General features: G+C 38.9%; 2 protein-coding genes across 4 annotated transcripts in view; both read right to left on the bottom strand.

Moving 5' to 3' along the window:
- Positions 1–21,017, bottom strand: part of ATP6V1H (ATPase H+ transporting V1 subunit H) — a 286,032-nt gene that overhangs the window by 129,776 nt on the left and 135,239 nt on the right. The gene's annotated exons all lie outside the window — the stretch shown is intronic.
- On the bottom strand, positions 5,196–19,192 carry LYPLA1 (lysophospholipase 1). Of its 3 annotated transcripts, none has more exons than XM_062633399.1 (9): positions 19,046–19,192; positions 18,411–18,442; positions 15,310–15,375; positions 13,570–13,617; positions 12,675–12,745; positions 12,014–12,087; positions 11,310–11,411; positions 10,226–10,402; positions 5,196–8,767 (listed from the first exon to the last, which is right to left on the bottom strand). In XM_062633399.1, exons 1-9 carry the CDS (start codon positions 19,112–19,114, stop codon positions 8,714–8,716), a joined length of 693 nt encoding a protein of 230 aa, XP_062489383.1. In that variant the 5' UTR covers positions 19,115–19,192; the 3' UTR covers positions 5,196–8,713. The 3 variants fall into 3 exon arrangements, with proteins under 3 accessions (XP_062489383.1, XP_062489385.1, XP_062489384.1); XM_062633401.1 differs by lacking the exon at positions 19,046–19,192 and adding an exon at positions 18,864–18,882; XM_062633400.1 differs by lacking the exons at positions 18,411–18,442; positions 19,046–19,192 and adding an exon at positions 16,708–16,838.

Below are 21,017 nucleotides of genomic sequence, written 5' to 3'. Positions count from 1 at the left end.
GCTATGGAAGGCCGAGAGCGCGGCGGGGGAGAAGTAAGGGGCTCCTTGGCGTTCCGAGCCTCGCCCCCAGAGAGCCCCAAACCCAACAGAAATGCAATCAAAAGGTGCCGGGACCTCTCACCGCCACCGCATCTCATCCTCAGCCAGCAAACACCTGATCTTGTCAGGTTGAAGTGGATGGGAAATCCCCTCTTCCCTGTAACAGAAAAGTTTTTTTTTAAAACTCTTTCCCTAAATACTTACTTTTGTATAAAATGGAGCGAGGATTTCACACTGCAATTTTAGTAGTCAGTACAACAGAGCTGGAGATAAATTTTTGCATTGCCCAGGTGTCACACTGTAACATGCTACAGTGCTTCTAAGCCTGAATACTAACCTGAACCGTATGCAAGTTCCAGTGGGACATTATGTTCCAGTATCACATTTACAAAGTTCCTCACGTTTATATGGTGTACCACAGTAACGATTCCAATCATGGAGTTACAGCTCTTCCATGCTGAAAACAGCAGCAACATTAAACCACATTTTTCACTGTAAAACAGAAGCATCTACTTTAACAAAATTGCAAGCATAGCTGAAGGTTATAGAAAGATTATCCCCTACTGAGATCTGGGAAGGTGCTTACACACGCAGCTCTATTATTAGTAAGCAGCCAAATGCTGCGGACGCCCAAGTTGTAAACCGAGGACTGTAAAATCTGTACATTTTGGAGAAGAGGTAAGATAGGCGTTTTCCTTGAAACAACACTCAAAGAAGCGATGACAGCACAAACTGCCACTGCACCTGTGTCATGCACTCCTCACAGCAAGACTGTCTTGTGTCTTGAAGCCACAGAGACAGGTGGGTTTTAGGCACTTGTACGTCATGGTCAATACACACAGTGGTCACAGTGCCTGCCAGCTGACAGGGCTGCACATACAGAGGCAGATCAGACGCAACTAAAATTATTTAGGACCTAGATAGGACCTTGCCACAGGTTAAATCTGAGCCATGAACTGGACAAGAATTCAGAAATTTTGGCTGTTCTGCCCAAGGGGATAAGAAAATCCAACAAAGGAATGAATTCTTAAGGAAAAGAATAACTATTCTTTCAGCAACAGATTTTGGAGAGAAAAAACCCAAACAAACCCAGAAGTGCTGGCTGTAACATTTAAGGGATTGCACCAGTTCAGATTTAATGCCATTCTGCCCACACCTGCAATAATTGACTCAGGTTAAATCAGGTGTTAACCTCAAATGAAATTTATTACCATTTCTCCTACAACCACATCACTGATAAAAGCAGTACACAGTGAGTTAGCAGCTAAGAGCTACCGCTACACTAGATGGTAAACAAGCTTGTTCGTGTTCTACAGTGGGTGCAAGTGAGGTCAGAGATAATGCTATTGGAAAGCTAGGAATCTCAACTCAGTATGATGACTTTGAACATATGTAAGTTCTAGAATGAAGTCTTACAGTGTTCATTTCTTTAAAAACACAATCCAGCACCTTCTTCACTGGAAATGCATGCAAAGCATTAAAAAATGCAGATGAACTCTATCAACATCCAAAATGTATCAGGTAAGGAAATGATAATTGCAAATTAATTGCTATATAGCACTTATAAAAAGCCTGCTGTGGGATTGTTAAGAGGAAAGCATGTCACACCTAGCAACAAAACCAATAGACATGGCATCAGGGAAGTATTTCAGTGGAGAAATCAGGGATTAAGCAGATGGTAATGCATATCTTTTTGCAAATAGATGTATTAAAAGGAAAAAAAACACAGCTCACATTATTTGTACTGTATGCTACAATATCAGAACAATACTCAATTAATTGAACCAGTACCAACCAGATTCTTCATATTAGCTGCTCTATTATCCTTGGGGCAGCAATTCTTTACTGCAAAGAAATACACAGCAGTCTCCATGACTGCTCCCTTTTAACTGGTTCTAAAACAAGCAGCTTTATACAGCATCAATTTCTCCCACAACATGTTGCTGCAAGTCCAAAGAACAATAGCAGAAGAGACCAAGGAAGTTAAAACTAAGCAACCTTTTCCTTTTTTTTTTAGCTTCTTTCTCCTAAATAAACCCATTGGAAAGGTTAAATAACACACTGTTGCACCGCCTTTACCTGTTAAAGCATATTCTCAGTATTCTTTTGCAACGTTTTCCAAAAGGTATCAAGACACCTGCTGCTGCAAAGAGCCTGCATCTAACTGCACCACAGCATCTTCCACGATAACCCAGACTTAATAAGTAGACATGGCTCTCTTAAGAGGGTACACATACAAAACACTGTAGTTCTTACTAATCTCATTTGATGAGAGAAAGCATCTTGAGAATTTTTTTTTGGGGGGGGTGAAGAGGGTTCGATGGAGGAGTGCAAACAGTAGCACACACAAAAATATGTGTAACAAAGCATCTCTGAACTCCTATGAATGCACTTTCATGCTCTATTTTCACGACTAATATTCTGTATGGGAAAAGCTCCTCTAATCAAGTGTTAGCTATGCAAAACACAACATTCACAGCATTTCCAAAGGTTTTACGTAACCATGTGTTATACCCTTTATACCTCTCCTCTTTACTTGAGCCTTCAGTATACCAGTGACTTAGGCCTACCAAAACAGAAGTTGAAACAGTCTGAATCAGCCAACTGATCCCCAGTTGGGGAGAAGAGATGAGTCCAACCATGATACACAAGTGGAGCTATAGCAAATGGAAGTTTCAGTTCTTTGTAATGGCAAGATTTCCCTCAAAAACTTCTGAAACAGTAACAAGCATCTTGATTAGTTGTTTCTATGGTTATTCAACAGAGAGATTTTTAATTTACTCATTCATTTCCTATAGATTATAATGGCATGGTCTGAAGTTATACCAAGTATAGTTTTCAAATTCTGGTGTTCACACACTGTTATTAAGGTCACATTCAAAATGTCTTCACTTTTTTCAACTTAGAAGCAGTAACTGGAAGCAAACAAATACAGAATATGTAAGAAAACATTTTGTTTTTTAAGGTCACGTTATCAGAGTTCTCTCTTCTGGGGTAACCTCCACTTATTGTTTATGCATATACAGAAAATATTTAAGCCTTTTCAAGATCCCCCCAGATAAATTTAAATGCTACAACATAGCTAGCAAATGATTTCAAGCAGAAGCTACTTGAAGAGTTTGCTCATGTTCACAGCCAGGGAACATTCAGACTCCATCTGCTCCATTTCTTAATACAAACAAATAGCCTTTTAAAAAAAAGAACCTTGAACAATCCTGAGGGAAGTCTACCTTCTCCACACACAGAAGCTGCACCTCCTACTTAGATGCCTGAAGCGAGGTTCACTACACCTCAGCAAACTACCTAGAAAAAGTTTTGCAAAGAAAAAAAACAGAAGCAATGGGTTGCTCTTTTGTAGTAACTGAAACTACGAGACAGCCATTATCTACTGATTCACTTTGTGGATGGCCATTAAATTATACAAGTACTTCATTTAAATCAGCTTTAATCAGCTACATCAAAGGCATTTGTTTCACTCAAACAGAATTAATAGAACCTGTTATCCCAAAGGCAAATGGTGGTAACATGAGAGTGGCAAGCAATGAAGGGGGGGGAGAGAGGAGGGAGAGAAGAAAGAACAGATTTTATTTTTCCCTACAGCTATTATTCTTCAAAGAATCCTATTTCCAAGTTAACCAACAGTCATTCTGAAAACTTTTTGAAAGTCACCTTCACTTACACAAGTGGTCTCATACTATATTGGATAAAGGTTAATACAATAGAACATTGTAATTTATTTATTATGCTAATTCTAGGCAATGTTTCTCCTCACAATTATCTCTTCAGGGGTGCCAGGGCTGAAAGTAAATAGAAATTGAACATTACTCAAAAAGTTTTCCATAAAATATAAACTGACAAGTTATTCTGTACAGTATCACTCTTTATTCTTACTAGCTATTCTTATAAGTTGCCACAATATATTCATATACAGCACTGCATCTTATTGTGCATTTCCATATACTCATGAACTTCCTAACTGTTCTGCATGCTGACTTTCAGATATCAGTCTATGGAGACAAGCAGCCTTTTATTTGCTTTAAGCTGCTTGAGGAGGGGAAGTCTACCTTTACTGTATGAAAGATGGAATTTTTTACAAGGGCCTGTAGTGACATGACAGGAGGGAATGGCTTTAAACAGAAAGGGGGTAGATTTATATCAGATATTAGAAAGAAATTCTTCACTATGAGGGTGGTGAGATGGTGCAACAGGTCACCCAGGGAAGTTGCGGATGCCCCATCCCTGGCAGTGTTCAAGGCCAGGATGGACAGGGCTTTGAGCAGCCTGGTCTGGTGGAAGGTGTCCCTGTCCATGGCAGGGGGGTTGGAACTAATGATTTTTATGGTCCCTTCCAACCCAAACCAAAATTCTATGATTCTGTGTACACCCCATTCCCTCAGGCTGTCGTCCCAGATAATCTCAAGTTTTCTCTAGAGTGCTCCACACTACATGTACCACTGATCAGCTTCAAATATTACACTTAACCTAAAAAGCACATGTAAACCCTGACCTGAAAACTGCTTCTTTAACAAATATGTGAACTGGCATACATGCCAAACCTAATATAACTTCAAAGGCTCCTCAAAATCGCAGAAACCCCAGAGAAAGGTGTAGCAAAATAGTGAGAAGACTTGAACTCTTAAGTGTCCTAGAATAAGGCTACTACAAGATATTTTCATTTCCTCTACCTTTCCAAATTAGGGCAAATTAAAAAAAAAAAAAGTTAAAATTAACCCAGAACATGGGGGGGAATCATACTCAGTATTCTCTCAATAAGGCAGCAAAACATAACTTGGTATGTGATTTTTTCCCCCCTTTTAGATTCAGTAACTACAAAGCATTGTTCTCTTGTATTACAGCATCATGCATAATTACCATCCAAAGTATCTGCAAGAAGCCTCTAAACTGCCTGTTTTGCAGCACATGAAAGCTCAACTTCCTTCAGGTAAATATGGAAAAAGTCTTTAGTACTTGCCCAAACACCGTTTGAAATTTATTTCACAATGATAAAAATGAAAAGATTTTACAATTTTCCCTACTACAGAAATAATTTCCAAAGTTAAGATTTCTTAATCATAAATAAAAAGAGTAAACTAAGTAAGTTACATCTCAGAGGTTTGTATTAAATACAAATGGCTTATACTTCATAACACAAAGAGTAAGTGTTCAGTATTTCTTTATAAAATTTAAGATACACAGGCCTTGTACATATGGCTTCATTAACATACAGTTTGTTCTCGGTCATATCCATCAACACAAATAGCATCTCTACAAAAAAGATGCATCTTAATGATTTCAATGAAGTGCAGTACACTCCATTAGAGAGAACATGTTTTAATTAACAGTTCTAATACCAGTTACAGTGTACAATATTTTTACCAACCTACTGTGTTGTGATTATACAAAAGAGGAAGAGACCAAATCGTACAGCAGTCATCACAGTACAGACCCCAGCACAGGTTTACCTCATGAATGGCTGAAAGATTTGGCATATAATACATAACTCAACATATTTATTAAAAAGTGGGCAATGTATTCCAACAAGAAGTCAGGCTCCTGACCACACAAAACTGCAGTCAAATTTAAATACCATTTTGGAATCAAAAATGCATTACAGAGTTAGATACCCATTGAAACAAACTGATCTGCAAACAAAGTATTTCCGTATCATGCTTTAAAAGGTTTGTCAGGCATCACCCCTTCTGGGGGAAGTCCAACATTCTAACAAATAAATTTAATTATTTGACAGTTTCATATTGTAGGTTTTGAGGCTAGGACATGCACATTTAGAACATTAACAGTGTGAGTTCTCCATTTTAATAAAATATTATGAAAACCCCAACACCAGACCAATCTATCATTCAGCCTAAAAATACATGCAGTTACGGCAATAACCCCAGCATCAAATCCCTTCAGGTAGTGAAACTGTTCAGCTACAATATCATATACGCAGCTTTCTAACCAGCTGGGAAGGTACAAAAGACAGGAGCTCAAGATACACACTGCAATACAGGAGACAGGATACATCCTTGAAGTTTCCTCTAGCTTCTGGGCTTTTTAACAACCCCCAACTACAACATACACATAGACTTCTGCAAATAAAAACTTGAGGGGAATTCTTCCTAGAATACAGAAATTCAGATTAAGTCACAACATTTACTTCCATTTACTTTGGTAACACAGCTCTTTGTAGATTATGCAAGCAGCAAAACAACAGTATGAAAAAAAAATCTTGTTATGATAGCTGAATATTTGAATAAAGGTAGCACATACAGCATTTCTAGAAAAACATCTGAAATCATCATGGAGACAACAGCTGAAACTGATTTAGATTAAAATGCGTAAGTGCTAGAAACTGACCACAATTTGTGAACACAGTTCATGAAGTAAAGAAAGTGTTACAAAGCTAACGCAGAATAAAGCTAGGCCTGATCTCATTTTAACAATCTTAGAAATATTTTTTTAAACTCATTCTAACAAAAGAAAGAATATGTGAAATGAGCACACAATGAGAAGCTGAACAGCATTTGCAAACAATTTAAACACAGAACAAAAAATAAAGAAAAAAACCCAGAAGCTTGGGTAAGAATGCTGGAAACATGCCAATATTCAGGGAATTATTTATACAACAGGGGGGTGATGGGAAATCTGAAAACTAGGAGAAATTTCATATGGTTTGCTTACCAAGTCTGCGATTCAGCAGGACTGCAAAATTAGCTAATGCAATTTAGGAATGACTCCAAGCTAGAACATATTGTTTTCTCAGTAGAACTTTGGCACAACTACAATAAGAATATTACCGTTTCTTCTGCGAACTAAATTAACTGAAAGACAAATTGGCAGATGTATAGAACAGTGACTGAAGGGAAAAAACTAATTAAACTTAAAAGTTAACAGACATGCCCTCTCAACCACACAGATGGAATATCTAAGTGTATTTCAATACCATTTAGAAAAAACTCCTTTCCAGTTTTACATGTTAAGAGACATTTAATCCAGAAAGACTGGATTATACAAGAAAAATTACTTCCTTTAAATGAAGTGCAATACATATGAAAAAAATAAAACCCAGCACTGAAAATTAAGAACTCATGGCAGGTGAACAAGTCAGATTTCTGGCAGCAAAAAGAAGGGCTATAGATGCATAATTACCCACTTATGCATTTGTGTTGCAGATGCTGTGGACATAAATCCATATACACTGTAAGAGAACCACTTGATTAAGCTGGGAGAGGAGAAAGTACCTTAAATGCAGGTATGAAGCACATTGCTGACACAAGAGATGCATTCAAAAAGGAATATTCTTTGCTTGCAAACATATTGTAGTATAGAACATTGTTATGCAGCCTAATACATAGTAAAAACTGTAGTGTGTTTTTTTAAACATTCCTGTGTGGTGACAGCCTCTGAGCTCTACAGAAAAGCAGCTGTTTCCAGAAGTGAATTATGGCTCTTAACTGCAAAACGCTTTTGAATGTGCATCAATTTCCGTAACCCAGTGCATTCTAGGATTTTAAGCTTCTGAAAGAGACATTCTGTATCTTGCAGATTTATTTTTTCCCACAGTAGGCCTTCATATTCCTAGGCCAAGTCTCAATAAGCAATGAAAGAAAGTACTACATGGTACAATTTTAAAGTAAGTTACATCCTAATTGCACTTGTATTTCTATTAAAAAATAATTCAAATTATAGTCAATGCCTGTGTTACAGATGAGACTTCAACAATAGATAAAACTATACAGCTGCATTATTTTCACTTAGTTACTCCAAAGCAGACAGAAAAATCAAAACTATATTCTGGAATTACTCTGTGAAATATATCAACACGTCTACACAAATGAAAACTACACAGACTAAAGCACAAGACATACTCAGATATTCAGTACAAACCCAGGAATTTTGAACTGAAACTTGAACCGACTCTATGCACTTCTTCAGAATTCTGTTCCAAGTCAGCATTTGACATCAGTTTACAGTAACTGAAAAAAAACTAACAAAACAAACCAAACAAAAAAAAAAAAAACACCAAAAGACAATGAGCATCAAATCATGGTCTGACATGGAATGAGTCCCTTCAGAATTTAAACAGTATCTACCAGTATGAAACAGTTAAAAACTGAGGTGGTCAAAATACGCTGACTTCTAGCCATTATAGGAGAATCACCCTCCTTATCTGGAGTAGCAACTAACATATAAAGCTCTGTCCTTAGCACCATTTATTCTACCATAATATGCCCACTGCGTTACATGTTGTGCATGCAGGAAATGCTGTAATACCTTTCCAATGAGTACTGAAAACAAATAATGTCTCAAGTGTAACTAAACTGGTCACATTTATGTTGCTCACTTAAATTTAGTTTTTAATTACTTGTACAAATAGTTTAATTCTGCAATAAAATAAAAAAAAAAAAATCAGATGTTTTAAACCAGTATGTTAGGTTATATTCTGTCATTGTTATTTAGCTGCCTCATTCATATAGTCCCGCCAGTGGATGATTAATACCAAAAAGATAACCATTTCTTGTACATTATTTAATCCTCATCCTAAGTATAAATTTGCAACACAGTAGTAACACTGCAGGTATAGAAGTAATGCTTCCTATCAGACATATGAAAAGATTAACACTACCACAGTTGATGCTGGTGTATTTATACAGAAGGCTTCTCACGTATTATTTCAGTCTATGGGAGGTAGATGTTTGTCTATGAACTGCTTTACATCCATCATTTCCTGTTTAAAGATAAAAGTATGCATTAGCTGAAGCTCCATACTAATATATATTCAGATACACTAAATCATGTTCACCATTCCAGTTATAATGAGTAGCTGGGCTACAAGTATTGAGTAATTAGGTCTTGATACAGTTGTACCACTTCGCACACAGCAAGTCAAGGCTGATAACGCTTCAAGGCACTGTGCACTCAGAGGAGGCTAGAATACAAGAAAGAGAGCAAAGACTACTTTATTACCCTCTCTTTCTCTCTGAGGTAGAGCAAGCAAACTACATATTAATTATCAGGTGATCTGAATAGCACCAGACTGAACATGGATAGGACTTGAATGTGGCTAAAGCTGCACCTTTGTGTATACTTTAAACTTCTGCAAGTCAGCAGAAGTGTGAAAATCCAGCAGCTCCTCCACCTAAATGTTTATTTTCACCTTCATGATACTTTCTTCCCTAAAGAAAAGCAATACAGCAAACTAGACTGGGAAACCAATCCGTATTAAAAATAATTAATATTTTTATTAAGACTATGCTGTAAGAAAGAGCCCATGATTTTTATGTGACAACTCAATGATATTACTGCCTAAACAAAACACAACTATGTGCATCCCAAAGAGGTTGTCCAAAGGTACAGTTCCCACAAGATGCAGCAATCCAAATTAACAAAGTTACTGCTGCTGACAAATGGCAGATCTGGTCCTTGTCTCCTTTTCTGTTTCTTGCTCCTACCGTTTGCTTTGTGCGAGTTCTGATGCTTCAATTCATGTCAGCTGCCAAAACTGAAGTCAGCAGCTTTTGCCATTTTAGCAAGTTCAAATGGTTCAAAGAAATACCTGATCAGCCCCAGATCCGGTACAAGAAGGAAGAGAGTGCCACAGGGTCATGAGCAGAAGGAACTAGTCCACCCCTTTCTGGCAGCAGCAAGCCATTACATCAGCTCAACTGTGTGTTGAACCAGACCCATAAACATAGGATCTGAGGCTTCCTATTCTGTACCATCAACACTCCTCCCCTCCCTCCCTATTCCTTTGATGGCTCCAACCATAGAACTAGCAGGATTCTTCTCTCCAAAATACAAAGTTGGATTTATGCTGTGAGAATCTGCCTTCTAATTCAGTGTTTTATTTATTTATTTATACCTTTTAGCAAATAATAAAAAATTGAGAAAAAAAAAACAGTATTTTATAGACTAACTAGCCTAGTCCCTAAACTACAATCTTAGGAAGAAATTCCTGTTAGTCATACAAACTTTTGCCTTGGATGCTGTTTCAGCCAGGCATTCAGTTACTCATTAAAATAAGTCAGTAGCATCAAGCACTTATTAAAACACACCACACAAATAACAACAAACCCCACACAAAATTCCACAGACAACCCTCCAGAACCCCCACCCAATACATATTTGTTTGGGGGGAGGGGGAAATTAACCTCCCAGCTAAAAAATTGTATATTAAGAAAATCACCTCAATACATGAGCTATGCATCATGCCCGAGTAAGTCCTGAAGGTTATGTTGGCAGGATTTATCATACTCTTCAGCTTCTCAACAGTGAGAGAACCAAACATTAAAGGAACCAACGGGTCACAGTCTCCATGGCACTGAAGAACAGCAATATCCTTGTTGACACCACTGATAGGGCCCTGTTAGGGGTGGAATTCAGAGGGGAGAAGAGAAAAGAGATAGTAAGTATGACTAATAACTTTGAGATAAAATAACCCCATGGCACTATGCCCTGTGGGATGACAAATCAGTTAAATTCTGAAGAAAAAAAAAAAACAACAAAACCTCAAAGTATAGTCTGCAAGTTCCTTATGAAATAAGCTCTGTGCCTGACACGTTAAGTTCAAAAACCTGCAAATAAAACTGTGGCACTAATTTCAAAACAGAACATCATGATTTTTGGACAAGTAAAAAAAACTGTTTGTTTAAATACCTAGTCTCTAATGAGACAGTGTCTTGCAGATGGAACAAATGGCAAACAGAAAATTAATATTCAATGGAAATTTGCTGAATCCTTTTAAGTTTCCTAGGAATGTAATTTTAACCAGAGATAGCTATTGAGTATTTCCTCATTTTCTCTACTTAGAATCATAGAATCGTTAGGGTTGGAAAGGACCTTAAGATCATCTAGTTCCAAACCCCCTGCCGTGGGCAGGGACACCTTACGCTAAATCATATCACCCAAGGCCTCGTCCAAGCTGGTCTTGAACACTGCCAGGGATGGAGCATTCACAACCTCCCTGGGCAACCTATCCCAGTGCCTCACCACCCTAACAGGAAAGAATTTCCTTCTTATATCCAACCTAAACTTCCCCTGTTTAAGTTTTAACCTGTTACCCCTTGTCCTGTCACTACAGTCTCTAATGAAGAGTCCCCCTCCAGCATCCCTATAGGCTCCCTTCAAACTCTAGAACTTCAGAGCCTTTTGAGTTCTCAAACAAGTGTCAATATTTGGTAATAACGATGGCCACTAATTCCTGCACAAGATACAATCTTCAGATATACCGATTCCCCAAGTGCAAATTAGCTCAAGAAAAAAACAAGTACCTGAGGAAAAGAAGCCTGTAGAGGAAGCCAACAGCTGAGGGCTACAACACCTGCTAATTTCTGGTGTGTTGTAAGAGCTGTATACAATGATAAAGCACCTCCCTGAGATAAAGAGATAGAAGTATTAGGATGGTGATAGTAATGTTCCTTTTAATGCTTGTCTTTCTTTATTCCAATCTATTCTTCCTTAGAACCAACACTAAAACAAGTATTCCTGTACAACTTTTATTTTGCTCCCTGCACCTCCTCCCCCCCATTATCACTACTTTAATATTTTAATTTACTTGCATGGAGACTGGGGAGTTGGTTTATCAACCAAATAATCTATTAACCTACCTACCAAGGATGCCTTTCAAGTATGAAGGGAAGAATTTCCCAAATAAATCCAGACCATCAAATATCTACCAAATTAATGTTACATTAAAAATACTAAAAAGATTTTCAAGCAAAGCTACATACATTATGTGCATTAAGACTTAAACAGACTATTCATTTTAGTATCTTTTTTCCCATGCATGTTCATTTTCCAGGGAATAGTAATTATTTGCATAAAACTAGAAAACATTCATTTCTTAAGGCAAAACAAAACTGACACCTTAAAATTTTAGAAGTACGTAACACCAGCTTTTTTCAATTGTCTGGATTTCCCATATGAGGAAAGCTAGGTTTCTTCCCTAGAAAAAGACAGTTCAACTATACCTTACCTGAGAAAAGCCTCCTAGAATAATTCGATTAGAAGGAATTCCATTTTTTACTTCTTGATCTATCAGTGCTTTAACTGTAACGTAAAAGGCCAGTAGTTAAAAAACACTGTCCTATGTAAAGTCTAGAAGATGAAAGACTTCCCTGATGTCAACAGAAAGCTGGTGAAAGGAAAACATAGTCTGCTATACATTAAAAAGTATCAAAAGATCTAGAGCATGATCAGGAATTCTAGTGCCACTGTATACCATTTCCAAAGAGAAAAACAGGCAAGTCTTGCAAAAGCCCCAGGGCCAAGAGGATGGCATCCTCTTCTAACCATCCAGCATCACAAGTGGATGCTCATAAAGCTCTAACCTGCTATGCTACTCAGAAGCTCTTAAGAGTACACTGGTTCCCATGTACATTTCATATTTGAGAGTATGAAGTGTTTATGTGGGTGAATTGCTCTACTTACTCATTTGGTTTTAAAAACAAAAACACCAAACCAAACAAAAAACCCAAACAATGCACTTAGCTAAACTTTGATCACCAATAATACAATATATACATATTATTTTCCCTAATAACTTTGTGTTTCTAAAATCAGTTTCAGACTGATACTTCATTTTTAAGAATACTAAGAAGCGCTTTTAAGACATAGAAAGTACTTCCTAAGCATACCATTCTCTGCTGCCTGCTTGATCCCAGCTTCATCTTCCCGTGAATCTGGAGAAAGTCCAATGATATCAAACCTTACAAAAATATGAACAAAAGCATTACTCATTAGAACATCCATTCCACTTCCCTAAAACACAAATAATAAAACTGGGATAATTTCCAGATGAAAATGCTAGCTAATATATTATTTAGTACCAACCACCCATAGATTACAAGAAATAATGGACAACCTGTGAATATGACTAAAAGGCTACATCTAGTCAACAAAGCTTTTCTGAGTTTTGATATCTTCTGTAACTTGCTGCAGATAAAGCAGCTCAGTTTTGACATTTACTCCAAAAATATCAGCAGGAATTTCAGTTTATAAACTGCATGTACAAAATTAGAATACTGTTTGAAAAAATATAGGAAAAACAAACACAAGTTACTTGAGAAAAAACAAAAACAAAAGGATGGGTTTAAACCCACTGAAATTATCTTATTTTCTATTCAGAATGGATGTTCAAAAAAAAAAAACAAAAAAAAAAAACAGTTGCTAGATATCCAACTAACCTGCCAAATATTTCTCACTAGTAGCAATAATACTTCCACTCCATCTCTACTACTACTATGAAATCATACATAATACAGACTACAGACTATACGATATATATATCTATATATACTATAAGATACACAGATTAGTTCAAAAGAATAACCATTATCATAGATACATAAAGAGAATTAGAGTGTACTCATGAGAGCCCTTTAAAAGAATAGAACTAAAGCAAAAACCCTTTTATACGTACACGTAATTAAACCCAGCCAGTCAGGTTGTTCATGTTTTAATTAAGAACAGTGAGTTCAAACCCCTAGATATCTTTTGATTAGAATCATCCGCGGTTGAACAAATACTCACCATGATGGCATAGCCATGTTCATGTTCAAAGAAACTGGCATAACTGGCCTAGCAATAAGAATGAACACAAATGACATAAGATATATACTGAAATTTAATAATGCAGATGCAGTTATATCATGAAATTACATATCCCTAATTCCATCTTTCTTTCAAACCATAATTAACATTAGCTACTTTGTAGCGTCTCTTCAAGAAATCTCTCTTGAAACCTGCCAGCCCAAACACATTTAATATTCAGGGCTGAATTAGCCACTTTCTACGGAGAGCAAGCAAAGCATTCATGGGCTGCTTTGTATGTATGGGGGGGGGGGTACTGCATATAAATCATATACATATTTTATATATACAATTCAGTTATTTCTGAGTAACAGTTATTTACCACAGTTCTACACAAATACTCAGTGGATAAAGGCACCTTGCATAGCAGCATCAGCCGACCTAAGGAAGCAGCTAAATGTAGCATACCCATGGATACAAGCCTGGCCACACATGCTTATCTCAGCAACTGAATCTGCTTAAGCAGTGCCTGCCTTCACTGGAGGACTCACTCCCAATCTTACACTGCTTCACAGCATCTTTTCAGACACTCCACAACCACTTCAATGCACCATGCTACAGATTAAATCTGGCTATAGTTTTTATCTACAGAAACTAAGGAACATAAGATATTATGAAGAAATTCTTTACTGAGGGTGGTGAGGAACTGGAACAGGTTGCCCCAAGAAGTTGTGGCTGCCCCATCCCTGGCAGTGTTCAAGGCCAGGCTGGATGGGGCTTTAAGCAACCTGGTCTAGTGGAAGGTGTTGGAACTAAGTAGTCTTTAAGATCCCTTCCAACCCAAACCAGCAAATGATTTTATGATTCTGTAAGTTCTGCAGGGAAAAACTGAAAGAAAACAAAGAGCAAGAAACAAGAAAGAGCAGATACTGCTAAGCTCTTTTTGAATGGCTCAGCAAAGCATGGCCATATGATAAAATAAATAAATAAATCACATCCCAGTAATCAAACCAAAACATTGCCTATTTATCTCCCTATCATCCCTGCTCCACATCTCCCAAAACTGTTGGAGCAGAAGACAACCTAAATTTTGTATTAAAATAAATTAAGATTATACTTAATTATTTTTTTCTATCATTAAGTAAATACTAGATAGATCTTAATGTTTTATTTACTGACTCCTGACCCTGCTTAGAAGTATTTCACTTCTCAGATTGCAAGAAGACAGCCCAAGTGACCTTATTTACTGAAAATCTGAATACCCTGTGAACCTCTGAAATTCGCTGTAGGTAACAGAAGTTTCATCTACTATAAGCCCATTTAAGTTTAAGTACATGTACCTAGTACAAAGTATATCTAATCATCAGTAGAATACAGAAAATTACTCCTTGTTAAAACAGGCTTTTAACAAATTACTGTTGGGGGGGAGGGGAAGAAACAAACAACCCAATCCAGTGAAAACATAAAATCAAAATAATCTATAATTTTGCACATAAAACTTTCCAAATCTATTTTCAGTCTGAATTAGTAATAAAAGAAAAATATGACTAAAACTGCAGTTTTGCCCTAAATAAATCACACAGCAGTTCCCAAAAATAAAAAAATACTCATTAGCATCAACATTATTTTACAGTGGTGTTTTATATTAAAAAATTCAAATCCCTTCTGACTTCATCTGCGAGAGCATCTTAACATACAACTCTACAGAAAAAGGTAAAAGAAGAGAAGTTACAAACTTACGCATGTGGGCAAATGTATTTTACATGGGGGCTTTTGATACCTGCAAGCGCTTCTGACCATCCATGCCTGTTAACAAAAAATACATTAAATGCAATTTATGTTTGGCTTAGCTCTTATTTCTGTGTTGGTGCAACAGCACAGACCAAGTATAAAATATGCCGAATTAGATCAATATAAACACATTTCCAGGGAATTTTTACATCAACTGCAGTATGCTATGAATACAGTACTAAACTTAAAGGGTTTGTTCTGCCTCTGAGTGTTTGTTGCATACAGCCAGGGAGACTTTATCTGATTTGATTACTACAGTTGCAGCACAGCTGTAGAAATACCACTTTGGCTCTAGGCAAAGCCTGCTCTGTATTTGGCTGGATTTATTAACCTGGGCACCACAAGACATGAACACAGGTATCTGCTTCCAGGCAGCTCTAGCCCAGAGACTGCTTTGCTGCTCCTGTAGAGTTAAAGCAGCTTCTTTCACAGACAGATTTGTTTTTATGAGCCACATTTCTTGCTGTGAGATCATAGCGAGCTGCCATCAAAGCTAACTCAATGGGGAGCCAACCTAATCCATTAGATCCCTTAGCCCTGGGTCAGCTTGAATGCTCTTAGATTCAAGCAGTTCTGAACTACAGTCCAAACTGTAGGTAGCTTTTTAATGTCAAGCACATGCTGTATGAATGCCCGGAACAAGCAAGATCTGCATAGCAGACGAGTTATCAAGCTTCCTACAAATCAGGAAACTGGAAAGCACAATTTAAATAAACAGCTCTGAAAGACTCACTCCAGGACTCATCTAGACATGAAGCAAGCTGGACCCAAATCTGAACCTGGGAAGAACCACTGCCTGTGCCTGCACTTGGCTTTCCAGAACACACAATAGGGCCTGTATTTCCTGATTTTTCTCATTATTCAGTATTCCTAACTCACCCACTTAACTAGATACTGCAAAGTTGATTGTAAGCAGAGAACACCTTTAACAAATTCATCAGTGACACAACTGAACTAATGAGACCAACAACAGGTAAGCCATAAAAGCACGTCTGGTTTAGTTTTAAATTTAGTATCATCTTAAAAAGTTAATGTATGTTACCCAAAGTTAGAGACATTTCAAACACACAGCACAAACATTTGAAATACTGGCTGTATATGTCAGCCTACTTCCTACCAATACTTTTATATATACTATTAACAAATTGTGTGTGCTATTACTTGCATAATATTTGCAGTATCACAGAAGGCCAAATAAGAATCTTAATGAGAAATACGACTGAGAAGTAGTTAGGTAAGAATCTGGGGACTTTCTTAAGCCAGCTATAAATATTAATTTGACAAATTTGGAAAGCAACATTGTATACACAGTAGGCAGACTCCTTAGAACAAGCCCCTGTGTTGTACCTTTTGTTCAGATTTTGACAAGTATGTACCAATCTTTAAGTGCCATTTATATAGGAGCTGAGAGAAAAAGAACATAACCTCTGTTAGACACTTCTCAGAATAAGAAAAATACAGTTGGTAAACTGAAGTGAGCAATTTGAAATTTCACGCGAAGTAGAACTGTGGGAACTGATAAAACCATTCTCTTCAGACAATCCTTTTTTGGGTCACTACTGCAGCTCCTTTGGAAAAAAACAGCAGGATGTCAAAGGCAGCTTTAGCTAATCTGATCTGCATTAGCCAAAAGGAACAAATGGAGCTAAATCACTGTATTTCCAGGGAGGTGTTACGACGTGTTAATGCACACATTCTAGTATGCTCAGAGATGGAGACTGCGTTAGCTTTGTCACCAAAATGGAAATAGCACATTTGTATAAGAAATACAATTTACGTTATAGAGCAAATCTCTTTAACACAAATTTAACCAAATCTGTGTTTTTTTTTCCCTTGCCAAAACCAACATCAACCCAATTTGCAAGGACTTGAATTCCAAAGGGTCAAAAGATTCTGCAATCACCTGCTGAACATTTGGTGCCAAGACACCAAGGCAGTTCTGCTGCCTCAGCTGCGTCCTACCAGCAGTGAGGGAGATATTGCAAACAAGGTGGTGTGTCAGCACAACAGAGCAAACATCTCCACTTGTAGAATGCTGCCAATTGCATGGATTTGACTCTTTTTAATGTGTTAAGTGCCCAGGTTACACAACTTTCATTTTTGAAAGCTGGCTTTTTTTTCAGTTCCTCAGAAAAAGTTTGTGTCTTAAACATTACAAGTTTTAACCCAGAGGCAACGTACAAGTTTCAGGTAACAAAAACAGTATTATGCAATTTTACCTGTAAGGAAGAACTCAGACAATGTGCTCATGCTACTTATTTTCAGTATCTAAGTGTAATTTCTTTAAGGTCTTCCACCAAAAAAGGTGTCAACACACTCCTAACTTTTAATTCAGTATCTCAGCACACACAAGCTTCAAACGGAAACATTACACCACACCTAGAACGCCCCCAGTAAATTCTCTACTCTTTCCATATCTACTCAAACATGGAAATAACAGGAACAAGGAAAGCACGGTATTTCACAGCTTATTTGGGTGAGGGTTTTTTTGACTCTTAAGACTGTATTTCAGAAAGAGAAATCTGTAGATATTAGGCGACTACTTAAGACTTTGCTTAGATAAAAGTGAGTCTGGATTTTAATGCAAATATGACACACTGGAGAAAAAAAACATGGACTAACTGCAACTACTGGCAAACAAGCAACCCACAGGTCTGGAGAGGAGAAAATAAAAAAACAAACAACCCTCTAAATTTACACAAGTACAGGAATAACCAGGAACCTACTCTCAGGAAAGTGAAAGATGAGAAATCTACAGACTTTTTTTACAACTTTGACCCAGAAACAAAAGAGGGATCACATCCAGACCAAATCAGGTGATTGAAAAGAGAGAAGAAAAAGCTTTTGAGTACTTATGCTGGGAAATTCTGCATAAATATGTCACCATCACTCCAGCACACATGAAGTTTCATCTGTTGTTAGCCCCTGCATTTACTTAAGGGCTAAATAAGAAGCTTAAGTAACTCTTAACGACTCACACCTTTAAAGCATACAGCCTTATATTTGAAACTACAACAACTACTAAGCATGCAGTAGACGAGAATACACACCCGGTATCTCCCAATCCATGAAGAAAAATGACCTAAAGGGAAAACAAAACAACAAAACGTAGTGGTTTAAGATTACTAAACAATAACCACACCTGATCTGCGTACCACAGCAGCCCGCACACGATCACACAGTTAGGAACTCCACAGGACTTTCTCAAAAGAAAACTCTGCTTCACTCATCCCATCCCAGCTCTCCCCCATGCTGGCTCCCCAGACCCCAGGTCCCTTCCAACCCGGATCCCCCTCTCTCCAGCTCTCCACCCCCTCAGCCGCCATCAGCGGACGCACCCGCCCATGCCCGACACACAAGGCCGACACCGATGACCTTCCCGTGCCCAGCGCGGACTCCAGCCGCGAAAGGAGCGGGACCTCAGGCAGCAAAGTAACGGGAGAGACCTGTCAAAGTGCCCGGGCTGGGCCGCCCCGCCATAATGCCCCCCCCAACACACACACCAGGCGTCCACCCTCAGCCAGGCCGGGCCTGACCGCGGCCTCGCCCTCAGGCTGCGGGGCCTCCGCGACCGGCGGTGCGGAGGCCCCCCCGCCCGGGGCTAAAGCCACAGCTGAGAACAAAAGGGGGGCGGGGGCCCCTAGCCTCCGACGCCTGCCCTTGGCTCGCCCCGATCCGCACTCACAGCAGCTGTTGCCTTCCTGGCGGCCGGGACGATGGCGGGGAGCGGCGCCGACATGTTGTTACCGCACATACACCGGGCTGCGAGGCGGCCAGTGGGACACCGGCCAGGAGCGGGGAGGCGGGACTGGCGCCGGGCCAGGGGGGAGGAGGAAGGCGGGCGGGAAGGAAAGGAGGAGGGGCGCAGGCGGGCAAGCAGCAGCCGGGGAGCCAGGCATGGTGGCAGGAGCCCCAGATATACACCCACGCCCGGTGACAGGAGCCCCACATATACACCCGGGCCCGGTGGCAGGAGCCCCACATATACACCCGTGCCCAATGGCCGTCTGCGGGCCCGGCTGTCGCCGGGGTAGCAGCACGAAGACGGCCATATGGAGTTCAGAGTTTGAACTGCCTTTCACCTTAGAATCATAGAATTAACCAGGTTGGAAAAGACCTTTAAGATCCTCTAGTCCGACCTTTACCCAAGGACTGCCGAGTCCACCATTAAACCATATCACCAAGGACCTCACCTACACAGTTTTTGAACACTTCCAGGAACGGTGATTCCACCACGTCCCTTGGAAGCCTGTTCCAGTGCCCGAGCACCTTTAAAACTGCCTTTCAAACAGATAGATATATATATGCCAGATTATTTTGCACTTGTATATTGTGATTTGTACATGTCTGTGGTTTGTTTCCTGTAAAAATCATTATGCTTATTGGCTGTGCATATCTATGAGCTGTACATATTTATGCTGTATAGGCATATTTTCTGCTTAGGGTAAAAGGGATGTTAGAGTATTCTTAAATAGCTAAATACAAAAGAATAAGTCATGGGAAACAGGAAAACCAGCGCAAATGCAGTAAACAGCAGCATTGTTAGAGGGAACTCGTTTGTTCTCATCAGATCAGATGCCTTCATCACCAAATTAAAGCTTCTGGCTTACAGCCAAAGAGTCGATGATTCTTATTCATCTTGAAATGTATTAGGCTATTCAGGCACTCTGCATTGAAATTACTGGATCATTCCAGTCCATTCCAAATACTTAGACCAACTCCAAGCAAGTATGGCAAACACATTTCTATCAAAATGAAAGACTTTGTTCTTTGTCTTATGTTCCATACATCTTTGTCAGATACTTGCTCCCGGAAAGTCAATCTACTCATTGTATTTGCCGGGTGGTATCTGGCTACCAAGGATGCTTTCTTGGCAGCTCAAACAACAGCTGAGAGCACGCTATGCTTCTTTCACATCCTACCCACTAGCATGTTCCACACCAGGCAGAGATGTTTTTTCATAAAGCTTTTGCTCAACAACCCTTATATTTTTATCAGCATGGCTGCATCAAGTATATTGGAAAAGCCTTTGTGCCAGCTGTATAACATTAAACACACAGCCTCTTTTGCCATGGTTATCAAGCTGCATTTATGCCAGGGGGTCCCTGTTATTGCTAAAATTGGGTTATTTTCACAGGTAGCCCTTTGTGTTTTGATTTCTCTCTACTTTAGTGTGTGCTCTTGCCTCACCTACTGCACCCAATTCATATCTGTTAAGAAAATACAGCTCACGCATAAAAGATTCCTAAAAGATCTGGAGCTTCCCATTATGTCAGGTGCTTCCCAATTATGCTGAACCTAACTCTTGCTGTAGAGCATCCTTTTGGGGCATGAACAAAGTTTTGTGTTCCTTCTCTATTTTGCTATTTACTGTGAAAATACCACCTCCATAAGGTGATGAACCTCTGGGCTAGGAGATCAGTACTCTGCTCATAATTAGACCAAGCTTTTAATCTTTTAGTCAGTATAGCTGGAGTGAACTTCCCTGAATTCCCAGCTGCTGCCAGTGAGGCTGAGGGGCACTGAGGAGAGGTGAGCACTGCGTGGACTGAGCATGCACTCTGCCCCTTACAGGCAAGTGTTCGAGGAACTGAGCTGCTGAAAACTGATTGATGGATCTTTCAGATACTTGCAAGTTGGCTGTCTCTTTACAGTGA

The sequence above is a fragment of the Pezoporus occidentalis genome, unplaced genomic scaffold (assembly GCF_034315485.1).
Source record: "Pezoporus occidentalis ecotype Australia unplaced genomic scaffold, CSIRO_AGI_Poc_V1 ctg4, whole genome shotgun sequence".
Lineage (NCBI taxonomy): Eukaryota > Metazoa > Chordata > Aves > Psittaciformes > Psittacidae > Pezoporus > Pezoporus occidentalis.
The sequence above is the reverse complement of the archived record's forward strand: the minus strand, read 5'-3'. Positions and strand labels throughout refer to the sequence as shown.